Here is a 26,734-nt window from a genome sequence, read left to right on the forward strand (position 1 = left end):
GATTCTGTGAATTCTCTTCATCTGAGTGTCAAAGTAATAATGACTGAACTGGCACACCACTAGCAATCAAGTGTCTAATTATATTTATATTTTAATCCTTAAATCAGGTGGTCCAAAGGAAAGTATGGAATGTGCCTTGAAACTGCTTTCTAGTAATGAACAATGAGGAAAAACAACTCCAAAAGCGTTTGCATTAATGTTTAAGTAATTCATGTAAAAAAAAAAAAAATTCAGTTAGCCAAACAATTCAGTTTTTCCTTTACGTGTGTACTGGCTAATAGTTAAATACAAGTTCTTCCTAACTTTCTTTTTGCTGGAGAGCAATTTCGTTTGACTTGTTCGTTTTTTTTCAGGAAGCCCACTTCAGATTGGTGGATTGATAAGGTCTTCTCAATGGGTACTATGAGACAAACTTGTATTTTTATTATAGACCCTATACATTAAAAGGGAAGATGAGTGCTTTGTTTAATCAAATTAAATGTTTGAGATTCATTAGAACTATCATTTTTATTGGATGAAAAATTAGTGGTGAAGATATAGTGTTCCTAGATATATCCATGTATCTTTAGTGTCAGCTACAGAATTCTGTTGTTAAAAGTATCAACATAATCAGGAAGGAGGCAGTAGCTGTCTGGGCCTAGTACTTCTTAATGCAAATATTTAGTATTCCAAAAGAGCACTCTACTTGTGGGGCTGATCCTTTGATTTATGAGATCATTTGTTTCTAAATCCTATTTTTTTCTTTTCAGTGCCATAATTACAACAATTAACCATGATGAAGTGTGGTTTAAGAGGCCTGATGGAAGTAAATCCAAACTGTATATTTCTCAGTTACAGAAAGGAAAATATTCAATAAAACATAACCACAATTGACCATTACTAATCAGATGTATAACAAGTGGTGTTAACATGCTTGATGTGCCATGAAGTGAAAGATGTATTTAATAATGTTTTGTATTCTCATTAAATTTATGGCAGTATCTGATGTATTTGTAGTACTGTACGTAAACTTCATATGGATGTCCTTGAATAGGTGATGACTCTTAATCATGTTGCCCAAGACATTTTACCTCTAAGCTGGGTCCAGTGCCTAAGATATGAAGTATGCCTTCACAGATAATGGCTGAACTTCTGATTTAAAAATATTTGTAAAATGCAAAACATTTGCTTTTATTATTGGTGACTAGATTGTGTGGTAATTGTGCAATTATTTTCTACAAGCAGTTCACGTCATATATTAAGTGAATTGTCATGTTTGTCTTGTGAGTGTAAGTTAGTCTGCATAAATGTTGCTTCTGAATAGTCTAATGACTTAAGTATTCTTTTATCCAAAGTGAACAGAATTTTTTAAACTTGAGACCCTGGACAGCTCTGACTTTTATAAGGTTTACCATGCCACTTGTAACAAAATAAAGTCAATATTAAGACATTTTTGAGAAGCACTTTCTAGTACCCCATAATAAATTTAAAATGTTGGTGGCTTTCTTTTCTAAGTTATGCAAGAAAGTCACTAGCAAAGGCAATGTAAAATTAGTTACACTACAGGTAGAGGCAGTGCTATGTGGTCCACAGAGGGTATGAGTGCCTGGCAATATTACCATGTAAATGGTAAATAACTGAAAGTATTATATTGCATGCTGTACTTGTCTGATCTATAGTCTTATGAAACAAATATTCTAAAAACACTTTGTCAAAAGTAAAATGTACCCTCAGAAATGGTATCTCTGGGACAAATTAACAGTGACCTGCTCACCATATGCCATCTTTCCAAATTTCCCATATTTTACTCTTTTCTTAACAGAATTGTTTCATGCAGTTTAGAAAGTTAAGCTTGCACAGAAGTTATATTTCAGGACCTCAGGGGCAGAGTCTGAAATCCTTAATGTTATAGTACATGTTTGGAACATGTAGAATAACAGGTGAGATTGGAGAAAAATAAGCTTTTCCTGGTGGTTGTGTGCACTTTACTGTCCATTATGATGACTCTTTGTGGAGCAAGGAAAACATGTTTGCTTAAATTGATCATGGCAATGGAAAACTCTTTTGCCCTACATAATACTTAACTGCTTTACCTCTGAAATATCATTGCTGGAGCAGGGTGGTAACTACTTGACTGTTGCCAAAAGTCTAAAATATTGGACCTTTACAGTGATAGAAAAGCATTGCTCAGGATAAACTGCATGTCACATTAACATTAGCCAACTGTACATAAAATAACAATTGATGTGTTGGCTTTTGACAGTACTTACTGTATGTACACAGTTTGATAAAAAATTTGTAATAAAATATTTGTATTTTTTAATGTAGTGTATAAATGATCTGTGAAGGACTCTTTGTACAGTTGTTATTTTTTATTTTTCCTTGAGAGTTGCAGATGTTTAATTCTAAAGAGAGCTAAAAATATTGTAGTTTTAAAATAAATTAATGGAGATATCCTATCTCCTAGAACTGGAAGGGACCTTGAAAGGTCATTGAGTCCAGCCCCCTGCCTTCACTAGCAGGACCAAGTACTGATTTTGCCCCAGATCCCTAAGTGGACCCCTCAAGGATTGAACTCACAACCCTGGGTTTAGCGGGCCAATGCTCAAACCACTGAGCTATCTCTCCCCCCCATGTTTATGTTGCCTAGAAATGTTTGTCTTCCACAGAACCTAAAAAGGTGAATACAGATATTTGACTGGAAAATCACTTTTAAACCCAATATCTTTGCAATAAACTAAAATATAGAAGTCCATATTCCAGTATATGTATGGACCTATATAACCAGAGATGTAATACAAGTCTCTGTCTTTCTGGCTTCTTTACCCCCATGTCTTTATAATATGTGAAAGCTTAAACCCTATAGAAGTATGTCGTACACATGTACTAAACAAGGTTTGTTTAGAAAATTGTAGAAATATACACTTGTTAGTTTGAAAGTTAACACTTTTTTTTAAGTTTTTTCAAAATCTTTGAAGAAGGAACTGCACAAGTTACTAACAAATGCTATCTAAGTGTGTACATGTGCAACTTTTATTAATTTAGGTTTGGGGAAGTGAATATGGGCATTACTGTAATATGGACGCTATGCATTACTCAAGCATTTTTAACAGATGGCCACAGTAACATTAATACACACTTTTGCCTGCAAGAGAGGGGAATGTGTATAAAGCAAACTTAAGCACTGTGGAAAATAGTTCACAATCTAGAATAGGTGTGCAGGGGAATCTTAGTTTATATTGGGCATGTATCTTGAGAGTATAGTCTTTGTACACAAGCTCAGTATTTGCTGCTTTGTTGCCATGCTATCCCTTGCTACTGGCAACAAGCCAGTATTACACTCTCCAGACCTGCTCTACACTAATAAATGTGATTGTCAACTAACCCTTTAACACTGTTCAGACACTATGTGAACAAGTAAGGGCTTGCTTAGCATTTGCAACTAAACAGTATTCAACCCCAATTCAGATGGCACAATTGCTGCCCTTTAAATTTTGTAGTGTAGTGCAAGCATCAGCCCTGGGTACAAAGTAATGCCTTTCTGCAACTGATATGAATGGGACAGAATTGAGTTTGGGGGCTGGGGAGGAAATTGGAAACCCATATTGAAAGAATGGGTTTAAAAAGCACATAGCTTACTTTTTGACTTGCCTAATTTACTCAATAAATCATTTGAAGGGTATGTCTGCGCTGTAGCTGGGAGGTGAGATTCCCGGCACAAGTAGACAGACTTGCACTAGCTCTGCTCGAGCTAGCATGCTTTAAAAATAGCAATGTGGATGTTATGGCATGCGCGGTGGCTCAGATTAGCTACCTACGCTCAAACTCAGGGAGTTGGCCAGGCTTGGGGATGGGTGACTAGCTCAAATTGCCATCTGTGCAGCACAGTCCATACTGCTGTTTTTAGTGCGCTACCTCAAGCAGTGCTAGCATGATGCTTTCTACTTGTGCTGGCAATCACATCTCCCAGCTGCAGTGTAGACCTACTTAGACTAAGCATCTCTTCGATTTGCCTAGCAAGTAAGAGGCTAAGACAGATTTTGAACTTTTTTTGCATTAGATACAAGTTACTTTTTTTTTTTTTAACTTGGACTTTTTAAAGTTGGCATTCCAGGTCCAGTGCTTTTCCCATTAATGTCAATGCAGAATTACTTTATAGTCTGTCAAAATTATTTTACTCCTGCATGTTCAGAAGAAAAGGGACAAGTCCCTGGAGTAAACATGGATAACGGTTGCCAGAGAAAAGCTGAAACTTCAAGCGGAGTTGATTTGTTTTGGTAGTGCTCCCTATTTATTAGTGATCAGGAAAAAGGAGGGAGCTGTACTGTGGCAAAATTTGTAGACTCAATTACTTAGTCAAATGCAGAGAACATCCAGAACTTTATAGGGACTTGACTAAGCTGCATAAAAGGGAGGGGTCTACTATAAACCACCGAATCAGGAAGAGGAGATGGATAAGGCATTTTTAGAACAAATAACAAATATCCAAAACACAAGAGCTGGTAGTAATGAGGGACTCTACTTATTCAGACATCTGTTAGAAAGATAATCTAACAAAACATAATATCTTCGAATGTACTGGGGACAACTTTTTGTTTCAGACAGTTGAGGAAGTAACCTGGAGAGAGCCATTTTAGATTTGACTCTGACCAACAGGGAGGAATAAGTTGCCAATCTGAAGGTAGAAGGCAATTTGAGTGAAATTGATCATGAAATGACAGGTTTCATGCTTCTAAAGAAAGGAGGGAGTGAGAGCAGCAGAATAAGGACAATATACTTCAAAACAGACGTTAACAAACTCAGAATAGCTATGTAAAATCCCTGGAAAGAAAATCTAAGGGGAAAAGGAGTACAGGAAAGGTGGCAGTTTCTCAAGGAGACCATATTAAAGGCATAATTGCCAACTATTCCAACATAAAGGAAAGATAGGCAGAGGCCAGTATTGCTCCATCAAGAGCTCTTTAATGACCTGAAAATCAAAAAGGAATCCCACAAAATGTGGAAACATGGATGAACTGCTGAGGAATACAAAAGAATAGTACAACCATGTAGGGACAAAATTAGAAAGGATAAAGCATAAAATGTGATACACCTAGCAAGGGACATAAAAGACAATCGGAGGTTCTTTAAATAATTAGGAGCAAGAGAAAGATGAAGAAAAGTGTAGGTCCTCTACTTAGTGGAGAAGGATAGCTAATAGCAGATGCCAAGAAGAAGGCTGAGGTGTTTAATGCCTATTATGCTACAATCTTTGGTAATAAGGTTAATGGTGACCAGATGCTCAACACAATTAGAGGTTAAAGAATAGATAAATTAGTTGTATTCAAGTTGGCAAGACCTAATGAAATTCATCCTAGGATACTTAAGGAATTATGTGACTCAATTTTGGAACAGTTAACAGTTCTTTGAGAACTCATGGGGAGTGGGTGAGTTCCCAGAGGACGAGAGAAAGGTACTATGTTTGCCTATCTTTAAAAACGGGGACAAACAGGACCTGGGAAACTTAAGACCAGTCAGCCTAACTTTGATACCTGGAGATACTGGACTGAATTATTAACCAATCTAGAGGATTAACAGTGTTATAAGGAATAGACAACATGATTTTGTCAAGAATAAATCATACCAAACCAACCTAACTTTCTTCTTTGACAGTGTTACTGTCCTAATGGATAAGGGGAAGCAGTAGTCAGTAGTTACTTGAGCTTAGTAAGGCTTTTGATGCAATCCCACATGACATTGTCATAAGCAAACTAGGGAAATGGGGTCTAGATGAAATTACTATAAGATGAGTGCACAACTGGTTGAAACACTATATTGAAGGAGTAATTGTGATGCTGGCAGAACAGGTGCCAGCTCTTGCCAAGGCTTTAGGCCTCATCTTAGCACTGACAGATTCACTCCTGGAAACCAGTCTGTTTCACCTGTGTTGGTATAGTTAAGATGGGTCTTGAACTTTATTAACAAGGTGTTTAGTGTTTATACTTTATGAAATGCTTGTAAGTTGCTGCTTTCATTAATCTCACTTATAACAGCTTTATCACATGCTATAAGGTAATATAAGTTTTTGCTTTATAACAGTAAAAAATGTTTGCTCTGAAACAGTGAACCCAGTCAGGAGGAATTCTCTTCTAACCATCAAGAAGTCCTGTCAAAAGTAAATGGGCCATTGTGGGACATCACTATACAAAGACTTTATTTGCCCCTTCACACTCATAAAGAGGCTACGTGCAAAAGGGCTCATCCCATCAACTTGAATTCTAGAAGAAGGAAATAAAAATAGCTGACATTTTTTTTCATCTCTTTTGCTATTTGGAGTCTTTCAGGTCCACAGCAGCTATGAACCAGGAGCAGAGATCTCCAGAATCAACCTGTGTTAGCCCTGAAAGACATTCAGAGCTGACAGATTACTACGGCGCTGTCACCTTTTAAAACTATAGACTAACTCATTTCTGTATATGCTTGCCTGCTGTAAACCTTGTAATTAATTTTTTCCCTAGTTAATAAACTAAAAATTTATTACAAGATTGGCTACAAGTGTGGTTTTTGCTGAGAGATTTAAGGTACACGTAGACCTGGGGTAAGTGAGTGGTCTCTTGGGACTGGGAGCAACCTGAATATTTTGTGATCTTTGGTGTATAGCAACCAACTATCACTTGGGTGGCAAGATAGACTGGAATGCCAATGGGGACTGCCTGTGACTCCATGGTAAAACTGTTATAGTGCTTCAGCAGTTAACATTTGTTACCTGGTTGGTGAAATCTAATTATAGAACACACAACCAATTTGGGCTCTCTGGCCTGCTTCTTGACAGTCTGCCCGGAGGTTAGCACTCATGGTCATGAATCACTCCAGACAGTGTGACAGTTGGCCTAGTCTTGGCAGGATTCACATGCCACAGGTCAATTGGGTTTATAGATCATAATCCCAGCACTATTAAACATTTAAACCTGATATTGAGAGTTTTAAGAGCTAAAGATTAGTCACAGGGAGCGAATCACAGTCAAGAAGGATGTTATCAACTGGAGATGGTTCAGAAAAGAGCCACAAGAATCATTAAAGGATTAGAAAGCATGCCTTATAGTAATAGTAATAGACTCAGGGAGCTCAACCTATTTGGCTTAACAAAGAGAAGGTTAAAGGGTGACTTGATCACAGTTTGTAAGTACCTAAATGTGGAACAAATATTTGATCAGGGCTCTTCAGTCTAGCAGAGAAAAGTATACTGCAATCCAATGGTCAGAAATCGATGCTAGACAAATTCACACTGGAAATAAGGCATACATTTTTAACAGTGAAGGTAATTAACAATTGGAAAAATTTATCAAAGGTTGTGGTGGATTCTCCATCACTGACCATTTTTAAACCAAGATTTGATTTTCTAATCTTTCTAAAAGATTTTCTAATTTTTCTAAAAGATATGCTCCAGGAATGTTTTTGGGCAAGTTTTATGGTCTGTTATACAGAAGGTCAGGCCAGATAATCACAATGGTCCCATCTGACCTTGGAATCTATCAATCTATATGAATTTCCTGCTTCACTTTCCTCTCTGCTCTGCAGAGTTCTTTGGACTTAGGACAGTCAACTGGGGTATCCAGGATCCTTCTGCACAAGGCTTCTCTCAATCATGGAGTCTCTCTCTCCTGCACGTCAGTTTTTTTTTACTTTGACTAGTCCCACAGTTAAATAGGAACACTCCCCCACACCAGCTACAAAAACATACCCCTTTCTTCCTCAGTCCTGCCCATACCTTTATCTGTGAGTCCCTTGAGTTTATGCAGCTATGTCTACACTAGCACTTTTGTCAGTATAACTTACATTGCTCAGGCGTGGGAACCCTCCCCACTCCCCGAGTGAACCTCCTCCTCGAGTGACATAAGTTACACTGACAGACACGCTGGTGTGGACAGCGCTATGTTGGCAGGTAACCTCCCACTGACATAGCTACCGCCGCTTGTTGCAGGTGGTTTAATTATGTCGGCGGGAGAGCTCTCTTCCCATCAGCATAGAGCAGTTACACAGGAGATCTTACAGTAGCACAGCCGCATCAGTACAGCTATGCCGCTGTAAGGTCTCTAGTGTAGACGTGAGTTAAGTCTTATCGCTGGTTCCTTTGTTCTTTCTCACTATCTGCAGAGAAACTGGAGGAACTACTTTCTCCTATCTGCTCCTACTTTCTCCTATTTCCACCTGAATGGACAACCATTAAGGTTTAATGACCCACTGTTGTCCCAGGTTTGGCAGATACTTGCTATAGCCCTTGTCAGTTCATGGCTGACACACTGCACATTGAGGCACTCCATGACACAGCAATTTCATATCAGCCAGGAATCATAAGCTGTATGTAGACAGATTTCCAAATTGTTAGACGGCCTCTTAAGGTATGTCTACATGGCAATTGAAAACCCACAGCTGGTCCCTGCCAGCTGATTCAGGCTCTTGGGGCTCGGGCTAAGGGGCTGTTTAGTTATGACATAGATATTCAGGCTTGTGCTGCAGCCCAAGCTCTGGGACCATCACACCTCACCTGTCCCATTCAGCCTGAATCTCTACACAACAATTAAACATCCCCTTATCCCAAACCCCAGTCAGTTGCCATGTAACAGCCACAGGTTTTTAACTGCAGTGTAGACATACCAGTAGAAGCCAATATGAGGGCTGAGAGAAGGCAAGAATACCTGCACATCAAAGGCTGGATATCTAGTCCTCGAGAAACTTTAGTGCCTGAGGTCAGAGAGAAGCAGTCTTTTGGCCTCTCAGTGTATCTAAAATAACACATTTAGGCCTTGTCTACACTACAGAGTTAAGTCGACAAGTTACATCAATGATCATAAGCTGCTTTAATTACATTGATTGTGCATGTCCACACAATGCTCCTTGTGTCAGTGGAGCACATCGAGTTTTTTCATGAAGTTTCATGTGATTAGGTCCTATGATGGTGTCACTTGAATAGATATGTGGACAGAGTTGGCATTGGGCTTTGTTGCAAGGATAGGTTCCTGGGTTAGTGTTTTTGTTGTGTGGTGTGCGGTTGCTGGTGAGTATTTGCTTCAGGTTGGGAGGCTGTCTGTAAGTGAGGACTGGCCTGTCTCCCAAGATCTGTGAGAGTGAGAGATCATCTTTCAGGATAGGTTGTAGATCTTTGATGATACGCTGGAGAGGTTTTAGTTGGGGGCTGAAGGTGACGGCTAGTGGCGTTCTGTTATTTTCTTTGTTGGGCCTGTCCTGTAGTAGGTGACTTCTGGGTACTCTTCTGGCTCTGTCAATCTGTTTTTTCACTTCAGCAGGTGGGTATTGTAATTTTAAGAATGCTTGATAGAGATCTCGTAGTTGTTTATCTCTGTCTGAGGGATTGGAGCAAATGCGGTTGTATCTTAGAGCTTGGCTATAGACAACGGATCATGTGGTGTGTCCTGGATGGAAGCTGGAGGCATGTAGGTTAGTATAGCAGTCAGTAGGTTTCCGGTATAGGGTGGTGTTTATGTGACCATCGCTTATTAGCACAGTAGTGTCTGGGAAATGGATCGCTTGTGTGGATTGGTCTAGGCTGAGGTTGATGGTGGGATGGAAATTGTTAAAATCATGGTGGAATTCCTTGAGGGCTTCTTTTCCATGGGTCCAGATGATGAAGATGTCAACAATGTAGCGCAAGTAGAGTAGGGGTGTTAGGGGACGAGAGCTAAGGAAAAGTTGTTCTAAGTCAGACATAAAAATGTTGGCATACTGTGGGGCCATGCAGGTACCCATAGCCCTGCTGACTTAAAGGTATATATTGTCCCCAAATGTGAAATAGTTGTGGGTGAGGACAAAGTCACAAAGTTCAGCCACCAGGTTTGCCGTGATATTATCGGGGATACTACTCTGAAACTTGTCATTATGCAAGGCACTGCATTTAGCCGTATGGAGTGGAAATCCATCAACTTCATGAAAAAACTCGTACAGATACAGACAGATATCATCTTCCTTTCCAAATGCAAACAGATGGACATCATGCCAAAAGGACTAAGGGTAAAAAATTCATTACAATCTACATATCACTCAGACTATGCTGAGAGATTGTGCCACACACTCTCAAAGAAACTGTGAAACCACCTGATCAACATCCCATACAGCAAACGGAAAGATTAAGACTGAGCTCTCAAAACTGGATACTCTCCTGAAAAACCAACCTTCCACACAAACTTCCTCAAGGATAGACTTTACAAAAACTAGACAAGCCATTTACAACACAAACTTTGCTTCTCTACAAAAGAAAAAGGACAATAAACTGTCTAAACTGCTACCTGTCACAAGGAGCCACAACAGTAGCTCCCTTAACCCACCCAACAATACACGAAAGCTTATGCTGAAATAAATTTGTTAGTCTCTAAGGTGCCACAAGTACTCCTGTTCTTTTTGCGGATACAGACTAACACGGCTGCTACTCCGAAACTTCTCTAGTTAAGCGACTCCTATTATCTGCTATGGACAGTGTGACCTAGTGGTCAGAGCAGGAGTCAGGTCTAGGGGGTAGAGCAGGCATCTAGGTTGGGGAACAATGCCAAGGATCAGCACCAGAGTCAACTACCAATTACCAGAGCCAGGGGTCAAGCCAGGAATTGAAGCTGAGGGTTAGAGCCAAGGTCAAATACTAAATGCCAAAGCCAAGGGTCATGCCAGGACTAGTAACTGATGGTTGGAAGCATGGCATAAGGGCAGGAACCAAAGAAGAGGCAAGGACCAAGCCTGGTGCAGGAGCACATTGGAAACAGGAATGAAGACAGAGGTGAGGCAGGAGTAGAGCAGGAACAGGCTTAGGTGCAAGTAGCAGGCATAACCAGGGTCCAACAGAGCCACAACAGGAAATCACCTAGTTCAGTGGTCCCCAACCTTTTTGTGGCCACTAGCACATTCATGTTTTCAGAAGAGTATGGTGGGCACCAACAATTTTTCAAGGCTTATTTTGTATTTGTACATTAAATAATACAAAAAACATCATACTTAATATTATATAATATATGAATCCAGACAGAAGACAGAAGCTGGAGAGAAGCCGCGAGGATAGAGAACACCAGTGCCCGCAGCCCCGGAGTATTCAGTCCCCAGCAGGTGCGGGGCCCCGGCTTCTCTCCCCTGCTGGGCACTAGGCGGGCCCTGCGCCTGCCGGGGACAGAGAACACCAGTGCCTGCAGCCCCACAGTTGTCTGTCCCCGGCAGGTGCAGGGCCGCAGCTTCTCTCCGGCTTAAGCCGCGGCCCTGTGCCTGCCTGGGACCGAGAACACTGGCGCCCGCAGCCTGCAGCCCCGGAGTTCTCTGTCCCCAGCAGGCGCAGGGCAGCAGCTTCTCTCCCCTGCTGGGCACTAGGCAGGCGCACATAAATGCCCCGGCGGGCATCGCGTTGGGGACCACTGACCTAGTTGCTCAGACAACTTCATGAGCCTCCTTTGGCTTAAATAGTGTGATTGGACCAATTGGTTCAAGTGACTTGTACTCACACAAGAACCAGGGCCAGCTCTGGCTTTTTTGCCGCCCTAGGCAAAAAACCCACCCGCTGCCCCCCCCCCCCAGCGCGGCAGGGGAGGGTGCCGAGCCCCGCCGTGGCTCTCCGCTCTCCCTGGTGGCCAGAGCTCCGGGAGGAAGGCGGAGAGCCCAGCCGGGGCTCTCCGCTATCCCCAACCGGCTGGAGCGCCGGAGGGAGGGCGGCGAGCCCGCTGCGGTAGGGTTACCATCTTTTAGTTTTTAAAAAGGAGGACACTCCATGGGGCCCCGGCCCTGCCCCAACCCCGCCCCTTCCCCGCCCTCAGCCCCCCCCCAACTCTGCCCCCTCCCCTGAATGCTCCGCCCCCCTGCTCCTCCCCCTCCCCTGCTTCCCACGAATCAAATGTTCGCGGGAAGCCTGAAACAGGGAGGCAGCAGGTAGGCTGGGGCGGGGTGCGGCGTGGCTCAGTCCGGCCCTCCTGGCCGAGCGGCTCCCTTCGGCGGCCGGCTGGCCGGCCCAGGCCAAGAGGCTCTGGCCCCGGCATCTCCCGCCCGGCTTGGCTCGGGCCCTGGGGCACTGGCTCCTGGCCCGGCCCCGCGACCCCGACCCCCGGCCCGGCCCCGCGCCCCCGGCCCGGCCCCGCGCCCCCGGCTCCCGGCCCGGCCCCGCGCCTCCGGCTCCCGGCCCAGCACCGCGCCTGGCCCGGCACTGCGACCCCGGCTCCTGGCCCGGCCTGGCCCCCGGCCCGGCCTGGGACTGCGCCCCCGGCTCCCGGCCCGGCCCCGCGCCTCCAGCTCCCGGCCAAGCACCGTGCCTGGCCCGGCCCGGCGACCCCGGCTCCGCGACCCCGGACCCGCCCAACCCCGCGACCCCGGACCTCGGACCCCAGCCCGGCCCTGCGCCCCCGGCCCGGCACCGCACCCCCGGCTCCCGGCCCGGCACCGCACCCCCGGCTCGGCGCCGCGCCCCCCGGCTCCCGGCCCGGCACCGCGCCCGGCCCGGCACTACGGACCCGCCAAACCCCGCGACCCCGGACCTCGGACCCCAGCCTGGCCCTGCGCCCCCGGCCCGGCACCGCACCCCCAGCTCCCAGCCCGGCACCGCACCCCCGGCTCGGCGCCGCGCCCCATGGCTCCCAGCCCGGCACCGTGCCCGGCCCGGCACTGCGACCCCGGCCCGGCCCAGCGACCCCGGCTCCGCGACCCCGGACCTGCCCGGCTCTGCGACCCCGGAGCCCGGCCCCCGGCCCGGCCCTGTGCCCCCGGCCCGGCACCGCGCCCCCGGCTCCCGGCTCGGCACCACGCCCCCCGGCCCAGCACCGTGCCCGGCCCGGCTCTGCGCCCCCGGCCAGGCACCGCGCCCCCGGCTCCCGGCTCGGCACCGTGCCCCCCGGCCCAGCACCGCGCCCGGCCCGGCACTGCGACCCCAGCCCGGCACCGCGCCCCCGGCTCCCGGCCCGGCACCGTGCCCCCCGGCCCGGCACCGCACCGGCCCCGGCACCACACCCCCAGCTCCTGCCGAACACCGCCGGCCCCGGCCCGGCCCCGCACCGCCGACCCGAGCCCCAGAGGCCCCGGCCGAGCACCACTGAGCCCTCCCTCCCTCCCGATTTTCCCGGACATGTCCGGCTTTTGGGGATTTCCCCCCGGATGGGGATTTGAGCCCCAAAAAAACGGACATGTCCGGGAAAATCCGGACGTATGGTAACCCTACGCTGCGGCTCTGCTCTCCCCAGCGTCCGGAGCACCGCGGGGAGGGCGGCGAGCCCAGTCGCGGCCCCGCTCTCGGGCCGGAGTGCCCCGCCGCGCCGCCCCCCTCTAGGCGCCGCCCCAAGCACATGCTTGGTGGGCTGGTGCCTGGAGCTGGCCCTGATAAGAACTCTGGCAGAGGCAGGGATAGAATCCAGATCTCCAGCAGTCAATTGTCTTCCCTTACCATGAGACCCTCCTTTCTCTTCCTGCAAGCAATTCCCTGCCTCCTTCACATTTACTGCGTAAGTTCCAACTTCTGCAACAAATGAGGCAGGAGTCTTACAGAGAACAGCCTCCTTTACTACACAGCCTTGATTCATCCCCAGCACAGATCCGTCCTGTGCACTGAATAAGGCAAGGAATTTTTTCCTGAGGGGTCATGTGGAAAAATAGATTTTAAGTAGGTAACTTTATTAATGCTTGTGAAGCCCATAAGGAAATTAATAATTCTGTCTTCAGGGCTGGGTGTGAATAGTATGCAGTAAACAATGCATGAGGTCACACACTGAACAATGAGGATACAAGAAAACACTGAATATCTGCTCATTCATTGGGCACCATCCATCCTGTGTACTGAATAAGGCAGGAGTCCTATGGAAAAAGTAGTATAAGATCAGATATTAAAGACTGTTTCATAATGCATATGCATACAGGAGGGGAGGGATAGCTCAGTGGTTTGAGCTTTGGCCTGCTAAACCCAGCGTTGTGAGTTCAATCCTTGAGGGGGCCACTTAGAAATCTGGGACAAAAACAGTACTTGGTCCTGCTAGTGAAGGGAGGGGGCTGGACTAGATGACTTTTCAAGGTCCCTTCCAGTTCTAGGAGATAGGATATCTCCATAAATTTACAAGTGGGCCAAGAACACCTTAATTCCAGAATTTTCTAACTTTTAAGTATTAGATTTTGCAACCTTAATATTGTTCTTGTAATGTAGTTGTGTGTGTGTGTATATATATACACACTTCTACCCCGATATAACGCTGTCCTTGGGAGCCAAAAAATCTTACTGTGTTATAGGTGAAACCGCGTTATATCGAACTTGCTTTGATCCACTGGAGTGCGCAGCCCTCGCCTCCCTCCCCCTGGAGCACTGCTTTACCGCGTTATGTCCGAATTCGTGTTATATCGGGTCACGTTATATTGGGGTAGAGGTGTATATATGTATATATCAAGGACACCAGCTTAGGCAGTTTAATGAAGGTTGTACTGTTCTAATTCTGCTCTTAAACATCTTTGTTTTGTAAAACTTTTTCTTTATTGAGTTTAAGAGATTTCCTATTTTAAAAATAAATATATCTAAGGACTCGAGGTATTGTGGAATAATGCTATAGCAGAGATTATAGACTTTAAATTACAGACATTACTCAGGCTACAAGAACTAACTTTCTGAGTCAGAATCCTGATACACTTTAAGAACCTTTTCTATATTTCTACAAATAATGTTTTTATTTTTTTTAACAGAAGAGAAAACAGAGAAAGTGCCCAATGTACTGGATTTTGCATTCTTGTCCAACAGAGCAGGGCAATGGGAAAATCTTCAAACAATATAACTGCCTTTATTTTTCCAATGGCTCAGTGGTAAATGACAGAAAAAGAGGAAGATATAGTGAAAGAGCAAGTTTACGAAGGAGATGTGGAATTTCTCTTCATACTGTGTGTAAATTAACCAGGCTACATACTTTTTCTGAAACCAAAAAACTCTAATGGTTCATTTAACTTCCCCTAAGGAAATTAAATCCAAAACAGTCAGTGACGCTTGGTAAAGTTAAATCTGCCTCAAGCAAATAATTTGACCAGAAGACACATGAAAACTATACCAGAGATGCATTTTGATGAAAGCCTGAAGGTGGCAGTAAATTCATGCAGGAGTTAGTTAGCAATAGTTTTTGAATTTTCTATTTCAGTATAATATTAGTTATATTGTTTGGTTTCTTGTAGTTGCAATAGAACTACTTTTGGATTTAATCCTACTGCATACTAATTATGAGATATTCAGAAAGAGCAGATAGTGTCTAGAGTTCTAAAGAAGGATTATTTTTTTTACTACTGTACGCTGAAAGCAAAATCATTGTGTAAAGACTCAGGAACTGAAACTGATTATATGCTTTCTAGTTACTATAGAAACAAAGTATGTAATTAAACAAAAGGAAACATATAACAAGGGTTACCCTGATGAAAGTACTTAGAAAGGATTGGACAATGAATTAGTGTTTTATATCGGAACACTAAACCAACAGCTAGGCTGGGTTGGCTTTTTTTTTTTTTTTTTAAATAAATGAAAATTCACCCACTCAATATTTTGCTCTCAGTTGACAAATCCTCAAATGGATTTATAAAAAGGAGCATCAAGAATAATACAAAATGAGAAGTGGTGACACTATGAAAACTCATTTCAGTGTGTTTGCAAGCTAATGACATATTAAATATAATATTTTATCCTGGGATGGAAAAATATCAAAAGTAAACTTAAACAATTGGGGCAAAAACCAAGACATATTAACATAGTGTTTAATAACATTAATTTCAAATCAATAATTTTAGTCTAAGCCAAATACTTATTCTATACAAGTGCAATATTATTTACAGTTTCAGATACTTGCTCTGGGTTTCGCACATGATATTCATAATATTAGTTCTGTGAAGAGTTCCTTCAAAGAAAGGACATTTCTATAACATAAAGGCCATGCATAACAATTTTCCTCTGTTAAATAATATTTTAAATGTACAGATTAATATTTCCTGTCAAACTAGTTCAACCCTAGGTCAAACTATTATGAGATAATCTGATAACAGAAATCATGTATAGTGTCAGAAAAAATGTAATCAGAAACAAGAAATACTATGGTTTTAACAAATATTTCAAACTAACTAGCTGTTAGTAACAGCTTCCAGAAGAGGGCACTTTGAGTTTTCTTATGTTATCAATACTATTAATTTTCAAAGTTTCACTTCAGTTCCCAGAACTTTCTATTTCTTTATTTTTTTTCTTAAAATAAGAAAGTCAATTAGAATTCAATGTTGATTAAAAAGCAACAATTACAGTGTCTCTCCTCTCCCTGAAATACTTTCACAGATACCTGTTCTTGGGGATGTGAGGTGACTACAGTAGTTTAACATATATCTTTATTGGAAAAGAGGTTATGATTGTATTATCCCAATTCTGTTCGTACTATCTTAGAACCTTTTCATCAGCTTGAACTTGGCTTTGACCAAGTTTGTCACTGAATAATCTAGAAAAGAGAGATTTACAAGGATGGGTCTCTGCTTAGCACATGCCTCACAGCATACCTCAGCACAGACTTCCACCAATGGCTCTCCAGTCCAGAGTCTTTTGTAAAGCAATGGGTGCTCTGAACGATTCCATCTGCTTCTCCAGCAGTAACGGTCATGGTGCTTTATAGAATGGGAAGTTCAGGGAGGTAAATAAAAACCCTGTTCAGTGTAAGATTCTGTGTTTGGGTGACTTTATTACAAAATGTGGTTAAAGTGAAAGAACATGCACCTCCGAAATAACATCAATTAGCTCAAGGAAAACAAGTACTTTACCTTGTCTCTCTGTCTCCTTTCCAAGGTTCTGTGTAAAATGGGCCGTTCTCCCTCCCCACTGGTATAATCCCTGCTGTGGGAGAGGATTACCCTATAAATGGAACAGTCTCCATTTTGGATCCCTCCAAGTCCCTCTCAATGCAGCACAATTGTTGATACAAACAATCTGCCAAAAAGCAGGTAACTTTAAATAAAACAGGGGAAGGGGTAGACCTGGCAAGTGCTGTTACAAAGGCTGTGTTCATCTTGTCTCTAGCCTGCCCACTTTCACTTTGAAAATAAAATTGGGGGCCGGGAGGAGAGGGGGAGAGGAAAATGAAACAAAACTTTACTTCTTGGAGTTCTCTGGGACAGGAAGCCATGTCAAACCTTCCTACTCACCAATTACCCCTCTGCCTTAGCCCTGATTTGAGCATCACCTAGTGTTTTACTATTTTTGTTCTGATTTATAAAGTGAATTGTACCTTAGACCAGGCATCCAACAGCATCAGCACAAGCATCTCTGAACAAAAATTAACTAGAAAAACGTGCTGATTCCCACTAGGGTGACCAGATGTCCCAATTTTATAGGGACAGTCCCGATTTTGGGGTCTTTTTCTTATATAGGCTCCTATTACCCCCCACCCCCTGTCCCGATTTTTCACACTTGCTGTCTGGTCACCCTAATTCCCACTGACTACAAACTTCAGTTGATGCAAGTTACATTCAGTCGATGCAAGCTGCCAAAGCTTGTATGTCGCTTGGGTGCATGCATACCTGTTTGCTTGCATCAGCGCTGTATGTACTCACCATGAGTGTGTGTGTCAATGCAAAGTGCATTGTGCCGGGTAGGCAATCCAGTGTTCCATGTGCCAGTGTCCCATGCAGTTCCTTTGGGGACATTTTTGTAGTATTTTGTGGGGCAGTAATTATTTGCCCAGGGATTTCTGGGAGTTAAGGATCAAGTTCCCAGCATGCACTCTTTCTCCATCCTATAATACATTATACATCCCATAATTGTCATGCCATTTTTTGAAAATGTCGCAAACCCATTCATTGCTTTTCAGTTTCTGCAATGTTTGACAGAAACATGGAGCCCACAGAGCTCAGCACTATTCCCTAGGAATATTGCAAATACAGGATGTATGATTTTCCTGTACTTGCAGATTTCAGGAAATTCCACAACAATTGAAAACACAATGAGGAAGACAAAGATATATTTGAGGAGAGTTTTTTGATGGACATACAGAAAAAATTTCCAGATTGCTGGTGATGTTTACGGAGCAGCTGCAGACGGTGGCATGCTGCTTCTGGGCCCGAGAAATGAGCATTGACAGGTGAGATCACATCGTAATGTGGGTCTGGGACAACGAGCAGTAGCGTCAGAACTTTCAGAAGTGAAAGGTCACATTCCTGGATCTCTGTGTTGAGCTCAACTCATCCCTCTATTGCAGGGACACCAGAAACAGACCTGGATTGACAGTGGAGAAGCAAGTGGCAATCAAGTTCTGAAAGCTTGCAATGCTGGATTGCTATTGGTCAGTGTGAAATCATTTTGGAGTTGGAAAATCTACAGGATGGCTGTTGTCATGCAAGTGTATGGGGCATTTATCATCTCCTGCTACTGCAGGATTGTGACTCTAGGCAATATGCAAGATATTTGCAGCAATGGGGATCCTGAACTGCAGTGGGGCAATATATGGCATGCATAATGCTATCTTGGCATGAGCCCACCCTGCATCAACGAAAAGGGCTACTTTGCTCTGGTTATGCAAACATTAGTGATCACCAGGGATGTTTCTTTGATATCAGTGTGGGTTGGTCAGGGAAGTTGCATGATGCATGCATCTGTAAGAGAACAGGACTATTCAGAAAGCTGCAAGCAGAGACATTCCTTCCCAATTGGCAGATTACCATTGGTGATGTGGAAATGCCAGTAGTGATTCTGGGGTACCCAGTCTACCCCTTACTCCCCTGGCTCATGAAGCTGTACACTGGCTATCCAGAGAGATTGAAGTGTTCTCCTACTGGTTTTTGAATGTTATGATTCCTGATGTCAGATTTGTGTCCATTTATTCTTTTGCGTAGAGACTGTCCGGTTTGGCCAATGTACATGGCAGAGGGGCATTGCTGGCACATGACATATATCACATTGGTAGATGTGCAGGTGAACGAGCCCCGTATGGTGTGGCTTATGTGGTTATGTCCTATGATGGTGTCCCTTGAATAGTAGGAGAACACTTCAGTCTCACTGGTTACTTAATAACAGACGTAAAAGTGGCAATTCTTCACCAAAAACCTTCAAAAACAGACTCCAATGTGAAGCTACAGAATTGGAATTAATTTACAAACTGGATACCATCAGATTAGGCCTGAATAAAGACTGGGAGTGGTTGGGTCATAACAAAACCTAAACTTTATTTCCCCAATACTAATTTCTCCCTACTGTTACTCACACCTTCTTGTCAACTGTCTGTAATCGGCAGGGGCGGCTCCAGGCACCAGCGCAGCAAGCGCGTGCCTGGGGCGGCAAGCTGCGGCCTGCTGGTCGCCGTGAGGGTGGCAGTCAGGCTGCCTTCAGCAGCATGCCTGCGGGAGGTCCACTGGTCCCGCGGTTTCAGCGGCAATTCGGCGGCGGGTACGCCGAAGGCATGAGAGTGGCAGACCGGCATGCAGACGAATCCGCGTTACCAGCGGACCTCCCGCAGGCGCGCCACCGAAAGCTGCTTGACCGCCATGTTTGGGGCGGCAAAATACATAGAGCCGCCCTTGGTAATAGGCTCTTACCACTTCAAAAGTTATTTTTCCTCCCTTGGTATCCTGCTGTTAATTGACTTATCTCGTTAGACTGACCTCACACTTGGTAAAGCAACCCCCATCCTTTCATGTATTTATACCTGCTCCTGTATTTTCCACTGCGTGCATCCGATGAAGTGGGTTTTAGCCCATGAAAGCTTATGCCCAAATAAATTTGTTAGTCTCTAAGGTGCCACAAGGACTCCTCGTTGTTTTTGCTGATACAGACTAACACAGCTGCCACTCTGAAAGTTGCATGGTATGTACTTCATATGTGAGGCAAAAGGGGAATAGCTGCCACCAGTAAGGAGGGCTGAGGTGGAGTAGCTGTCTGCTGACTTTGAACAGCAATACAGCAGGGCTATTACACAAACCCAATGTGGAGCTATGCTTTTGAGGGAGGTGTTAAAGGTTTATTTTCGCAATCAGCCATAGTTGTATTCTGTCTTGGGATAGTGTCTGTCTTGTGTAATTTTTACATTATGTGTGTTTTAGTTTGGCTGCTGGTATCTATTGTGCCTCCTGCAAATTATAAATACTGCTGGGCCTGGGGCATTGCCTACTGCTGTGAATTGGGTGGTGCTTGTTTTTGCTGATACAGACTAACACAGCTGCCACTCTGAAAGTTGCATGGTATGTACTTCATATGTGAGGCAAAAGGGGAATAGCTGCCACCAGTAAGGAGGGCTGAGGTGGAGTAGCTGTCTGCTGACTTTGAACAGCAATACAGCAGGGCTATTACACAAACCCAATGTGGAGCTATGCTTTTGAGGGAGGTGTTAAAGGTTTATTTTCGCAATCAGCCATAGTTGTATTCTGTCTTGGGATAGTGTCTGTCTTGTGTAATTTTTACATTATGTGTGTTTTAGTTTGGCTGCTGGTATCTATTGTGCCTCCTGCAAATTATAAATACTGCTGGGCCTGGGGCATTGCCTACTGCTGTGAATTGGGTGGTGCTTGGTGGGCATTTATAAGTACTGTTTAATTTCTTGATGGCCGCTGTACATTCTGTAGCATTTATTGTGAACTAATCAAGATACTTTGATTCTCCAAATGTTGAACTTTATTGAGTTCAAAAATTCTGTACACAAAGTCAAAGTGCCAACAAACACGTACAATGTCATACAAACTTCTAACATAATTTAACAGGTTGAAACTTTTAAAATTCCTATTGAAAAGGAAGTAAACATTTATGTCCATTGGTGTAAACAAAATGTAGTTTTCTGTTTGTTGTGGCTATACATACACTAATCTGTGGTTTCACAGGTCAGTGTATTTGAAGCTATGGTTTTCTTTGCTGTCCCCTGGCATGGAGCAGTAGGGGTAAGGATGTGGTCTGGGATCCCACATGGTATGTTGGGGAATATAGAAAGCAGTGACCATGGAGTTCTCCAGTGAGTGCAAAGGCTGATGAGTTCAGGATGTTTGGATCTGTAGGGCAATGAGGGTCTGCACCATTTGAGGTGGCTGCCTGTGAAGACGCATTTGATATGTCTACATGCATTGTAAACTTGGCTCTGTGGGACCCGCACTTGTGCACTCAATGCTTCTAAGCCCATGCTTGAGCATACACACTGCACTGTAGACCTGGGTTTACTGTTGCTGTATCTGTGTCACACAACCATGAAAAAATTGGAAAAATTATGGAGCAGGTCCTCAAGGAATCAATTATGAAACATTTAGAGGAAAGGAAAGTGATCAGGAACAGTCAGCATGGATTCACGAAGGGGAAGTCGTGCCTGACTAACCTAATTGCCTTCTATGATGAGATAACTGGCTCTGTGGATGAGGGAAAGCAGTGGATGTGTTATTTCTTGACTTTAGCAAAGCTTTTGATACTGTCTCCCACAGTATTCTTGCCACCAAGTTAAAGAAGTATGGGCTGGATGAATGGACTGTAAGGTGGATAGAAAGCTGGCTAGATCGTCGGGCTCAACGGGTAGTGATCAATGGCTCCATGTCTAGTTGGCAGCCGGTTTCAAGTGGAGTGCCCCAAGGGTCGGTCCTGGGGCCGGTTTTGTTTAATATCTTTATTAATGATCTGGAGGATGGTGTGGACTGCACTCTCAGCAAGTTTGCAGATGACACTAAACTAGGAGGCGTGGTAGATACACTAGAGGGTAGGGATCGGATACAGAGGGACCTAGACAAATTAGAGGATTGGGCAGAAAAAAACCTGATGAGGTTCAACAAGGACAAGTGCAGAGTCCTGCACTTAGGACGGAAGAATCCCATGCACTGCTACAGACTAGGGACCGAATGGCTAGGTAGCAGTTCTGCTGAAAAGGACCTAGGGGTCACAGTGGACGAGAAGCTGGATATGAGTCAACAGTGTGCTCTTGTTGCCAAGAAGGCTAACGACATTTTGGGCTGTATAAGTAGGGGCATTGCCAGCAGATCGAGGAACGTGATCGTTCCCCTTTATTCGACATTGGTGAGGCCTCATCTGGAATACTGTGTCCAGTTTTGGCCCCCACACTACAAGAAGGATGTGGAAAAATTGGAAAGAGTCCAGCGGAGGGCAACAAAAATGATTAGGGGTCTGGAGCACATGACTTATGAGGAGAGGCTGAGAGAACTGGGATTATTTAGTCTCCAGAAGAGAAGAATGAGGGGGGATTTGATAGCAGCCTTCAACTACCTGAAGGGGGGTTCCAAAGAGGATGGAGCTCGGCTGTTCTCAGTGGTGGCAGATGACAGAACAAGGAGCAATGGTCTCAAGTTGCGGTGGGGGAGGTCCAGGTTGGATATCAGGAAAAACTATTTCACTAGGAGGGTGGTGAAACACTGGAATGCGTTACCTAGGGAGGTGGTGGAGTCTCCTTCCTTGGAGGTTTTTAAGGCCCGGCTTGACAAAGCCCTGGCTGGGATGATTTAGCTGGGAATTGGTCCTGCTTTGAGCAGGGGGTTGGACTAGATGACCTCTTGAGGTCCCTTCCAACTCTGATATTCTATGATTCTATGAACCATGAAACGTGCATACTGCCCTATGCCGACCCTCTAACTTGGCTCTGTGGCTTGAGCGGTGTCCACGCTGCAAAATGACAGAGCTTGGACCTGAGGCTCAGTGGGACTCGGGCTTAAAACCACCCGAGGTCAGTGCTTCCCAAACTTTTTACCTTGTGCCCTCCTCTTACTCCTGTCCAGTCCCCCCACCCAAAGCTGGGACCGGGAGTGGGGCTGTGGCTCTGTAAGGGTGGGGACACGGACAGGGGGACAGGGGTAAGGGGTCCGAGGCTGGGGCCACAGCTGGTGGCAGGGCTGGGAGCGGAGCCTTGGCCAGGGGCCAAGGCCAGCAGCCAGGGCCCCAGGCATCAGTATAGATGCTGGAACTAGGAGTGCTGGAGGTGCTGTCGCACCCAATTAGCTTGAAATGGTTTCCATGATATACAGCACCCCCACTATACAAATTGTTTGAGCACCCCTCAGCGTGGGGCCAGCAGCTGTGGCTGGGAGCAGAGCCCCAGGTGTTGGGTTGGCAACTGGGGCTAGCAACCCAGGGCCAGGAGCAGAGCCATGGGGGCTGGCCTGGGCCCCAGCCACTCCCTTTGAACGTTCTTTCACACACCCCTGGGGAGGGGTGTCCCACAGTTTGGGGACCTCTGCCATAGGTGGGTTTTAAGCCTTGGGTCCTGAGTGCTACTGACCCAAGTCATACAGATTTGTGTGTGGACAGTAGGGGAGTTGTAAACTCCAGTTTACAATGCAGTGTAGACATTTCCCACTCCTTGTCCTACTGGTACTCCCAGGCCCTCTGCTTGTCCTTTCTGTTTTTCTCCATGCTCTTGATCATATTGGCCCTTTGTTCATGGTATGATGCAGCACTTGCTTGTAGGATTTCACAGAACATGTCCTCCATAGTCCTCTTCCTTCTCCTCATCAGGGTCAGACATTCTGCAGGGGTGGAGGAGTCTCCCCTCAAGGCCATCATGCTAGAAGCTGCTGATAAAAACAGACACATGCCCCATTAGATTTACAGTCACAATGAAAGGGCAAAGATAAGTTTCAAAACTTCTTTCCCATATTCCCATAAATACTTTCAATAAGAAGTGTTTATTGACACTTCAGCTTTGGAGCGCCTCAGCACAGCACCGCTCTCCAGCTTAGGGTTGCCAACTCTCCAGGATTGTCCCGCAGTCTCCAGGAATTAAATATTAATCTTTAATTAAAGATTATGTCATGTGATCCAACCTCCATGAATATGTCCAACCAAAATTGGCAACCCTACTCCAGCTCAGACCATGGTGAGTATTGCCAGGCAGAGAGGAGATGGGAGGGAGGGAGAAGATTTTCTGTTGCATGAAGCTATAAAATTCTGGCCTCTATTCAATGGATATGAGTACAGAGCAATGGAAGTGAATATTGGCAACATTTTCCACAGGAGGTGGTGATTTTGGCTGATATCTTACTCCTGAGAGTCACAAAGGGAGAGAGAACCCAGCTGCTACTGGTGTCCTGAAGCCATCTGGGCCCATATGCCACTAGCCTGTTTGCTGCCATGGTGACAGCTGGACTCACTGCAGAGTGGCTGGGAAAATGTACTATCATGGAGGAAGAAATAAGGACACCATCCCTAGAAGCCTTCTGGAGAGGATTGCAAGGTATCCCCAGGAAAGTTTCATCAAGATCTCTCAGGAGGATAAAAGACATAAACAAAGTGTTCCATGTGCTCCTTCTGCCTCTGTCTAGCCTAGCATGGGAATGAAAAGCAGATGGCAGTGTGCCCCTTTGGGGTCCATCCAGATCAATTAGTGTTTATGTTACCGCCTGCCTTGTAACCTTGGGTGCTTCTGTGCTATGCAGCTTTGGCCCAGAGCCCTGACACCAGAGCACTGCACACAGTGGCCCCATCTGGGCTTCCACCAGCCTGGTTACTCCTTGCAGGGTGACACCAATAGCCCTTCCAATCCTGAGTCTTCCCAAAGCTGTCTCCCGTGCAGTGTCCAGTCCCTCTCACTGGATACTCACAGAGATTGTTAAATTCGCTACCTCCAAAGATACAGAGCACACACCAGCCTGCTAGTTTAACTGAGGACTTCCCCCTTCAGTCTAATACACAGCACTGAGATGGTTTTGTAATAAAACAAAGCAAGAGTAATTTTGTTAGCAAAGAACAGATATTTAAGTGATGATAAGCAAGAATAGGGGATAGATACAGCTACAAGTGAAACAGAATAAAACACGCTTCCTAGTGGCTAAAACTTAATTTCAACAAGTTACAATCTTTTTCTACCATCTCTTTCTCACCTATACTCAATTCCACTATTCTTGGTTTTCAAGCCAAGAAAATCCACTCCTCTTCCTTTGTTTCCTAGATACTGGGCGCCTAAATAGCTTTCTGTTTCTGCTTATATGTCCCCAAAACTATTGTCTCTGTTTCAAGAGCCAGGAAATCTTCCTGGGGGGTGTAGGCTTTATCCTTCCTGCTCATTAGCTTGATTACTTTGTTTACCTTCTATGCAGATATACTTTTCATTGTCCGTTGAGTTATTACCTGGCTCAATTTACACCCAAGACACAGGAAAACAGGCAAAACAACATGCCTTTATCTAGGACAGGTTGGGCTTATGCACTGCTTGCAAAAAACCTTTTAAGAGCATATTTCCAGCATACATCTGTAATTCTTTATACACCACATGTAAGTACATCACAGAATAATACTGATGACCAGTGTGTTACTGATTTTCATATGGCATCCTTATATAAAGATTATGACAACAGTGTGTTGGTGTAATGAATGTGTCAGGCTTGATGTTAGAGTATGGTGTGTCCTCTGCCAGTTGGCATTGAAAGACTCCCTGGGTCATAGCCAACTCTACCACTGTTTGTTCTACTTCTACCTGAGCACAGGACCCAGAATCGATATGGATCATGTAATCAGACTGCCATAATACTGTTCAAGAATTTGTTTTGAATTTAGTTTCTAACTTTTTATTTTCCCACAATATACCAGTAAAATAATGAAAAGTTGGTACCTTTGTCTTTCACACTTGGGGATGGGATGGACACCACATTTAAATAATTTGAAGACAGGGGGAAAGAGAGAAAGTAAATGCAAATAAAACATTGTAAGGAAAAAATGCATGCACACACTTTCCCCCATCATCAGTGGGCTCCTCTGCATTTGCTTGGCAGGACTGGCTAGACTCCTGCTGAGTTTCAACAGGTCATGGCTGTAGGGACTGGGGCATAGGTGGTCATGCCTAATGGTTAGCAGCAGGAGCCTGGAGTCAGGTACCAAGCTGAAGGTCAGAGTCAGCATCAGTGGTAAGGTGTAGGAGCAGGGAGTTGGAGCAAGTCAGGAAAGCAGGAACAGACAGGGCTTTAGGATAAGGAGGATAGGAAGTGTGAGTGAGCCAAGTAGATAGGTCCATAGTAGCTAGCAGCCAACAATTACTTTAGTTGCTCAGACAACTTCATGTGCCTCTTTCTGGTTTAAGTAGAGCTTCCCAGCCAATCGGTGAGGATGGACATCTCAGCTCCCTCCATGGGCGGGGTCCTTTGTGATCTAGAGGTTCAATGACTCCCTTCTCCAGTAGTTCAGGTGAATTGCTGGCTGGTGACCCATGGGACCATGTTAGAGGCTTGTGATCCTTCCTGTCACCCTGCTCCCTAGTGCAATCTCTGGGCAGTAGTGGGCCTGACTTTCTAAGATGTTTTTTATGGAGGGTGTTTACCAGGTCAGGAGCATGGACATTCTCCACTGGTTCCCACAAGTGCTCTTCAGGATCATAGCCTTTCCAGTCCACAAGGTGCCAGAGTCTACCCCATCTGTTTCTGACATCAAGGATCTGATGGACGATATACTCGTGGTCTTGAATCTATGCTGGTGGAGGAGTGTGGTTGGGAGTAGTGAGGGAATGGGTCCTGAATGTATGGCTTCAAAGCAAATTTTGTTTTTATTTGTAGCCACTTGGGCCCTTTGAGGTGAAAACTTCTAATTGTGCTAATCTAAGGCTGGTCAGAAAATTCCATCAAAACTATTTTTCAACCAAAAATTAGGTTTATCTACTACAACACTTTTGGAAAAAGCATCTGTTTTCCATAGAAAGTTTTGACTTTTCATCAGAAAATTAAACATGTGAAAACCAAAATATGACAATTTGGAAATGTCAAAGCAATTTTTTTCTGCTTTCAACTGAAAATTTTTGGGTTTTGATTTTTCACCAAAAAATTGAAATTTTCTATACAAAATGTCAACAATGTTTGTTTTCATCAAAAATTTTCC

General features: G+C 44.6%; 1 protein-coding gene across 3 annotated transcripts in view; it reads left to right on the forward strand.

Moving 5' to 3' along the window:
- Positions 1–2,329, forward strand: part of BRMS1L (BRMS1 like transcriptional repressor) — a 41,920-nt gene extending 39,591 nt beyond the window's left edge. For 2 of the 3 annotated variants that reach the window (XM_005307524.5, XM_024103150.3), the window contains exon 10: positions 750–2,329. In XM_005307524.5, coding sequence (XP_005307581.1) covers positions 750–873 — 124 coding nt within the window. In that variant the 3' untranslated portion in view covers positions 874–2,329. Of the gene's footprint in view, positions 1–353; positions 398–749 lie in introns of all 3 variants that reach the window. The other variant, XM_005307525.5, reaches the window with a different exon arrangement.
- The last annotated feature ends 24,405 nt before the right edge of the window (positions 2,330–26,734 follow it).

This window comes from Chrysemys picta, chromosome 4 (assembly GCF_011386835.1).
Source record: "Chrysemys picta bellii isolate R12L10 chromosome 4, ASM1138683v2, whole genome shotgun sequence".
NCBI lineage: Eukaryota > Metazoa > Chordata > Testudines > Emydidae > Chrysemys > Chrysemys picta.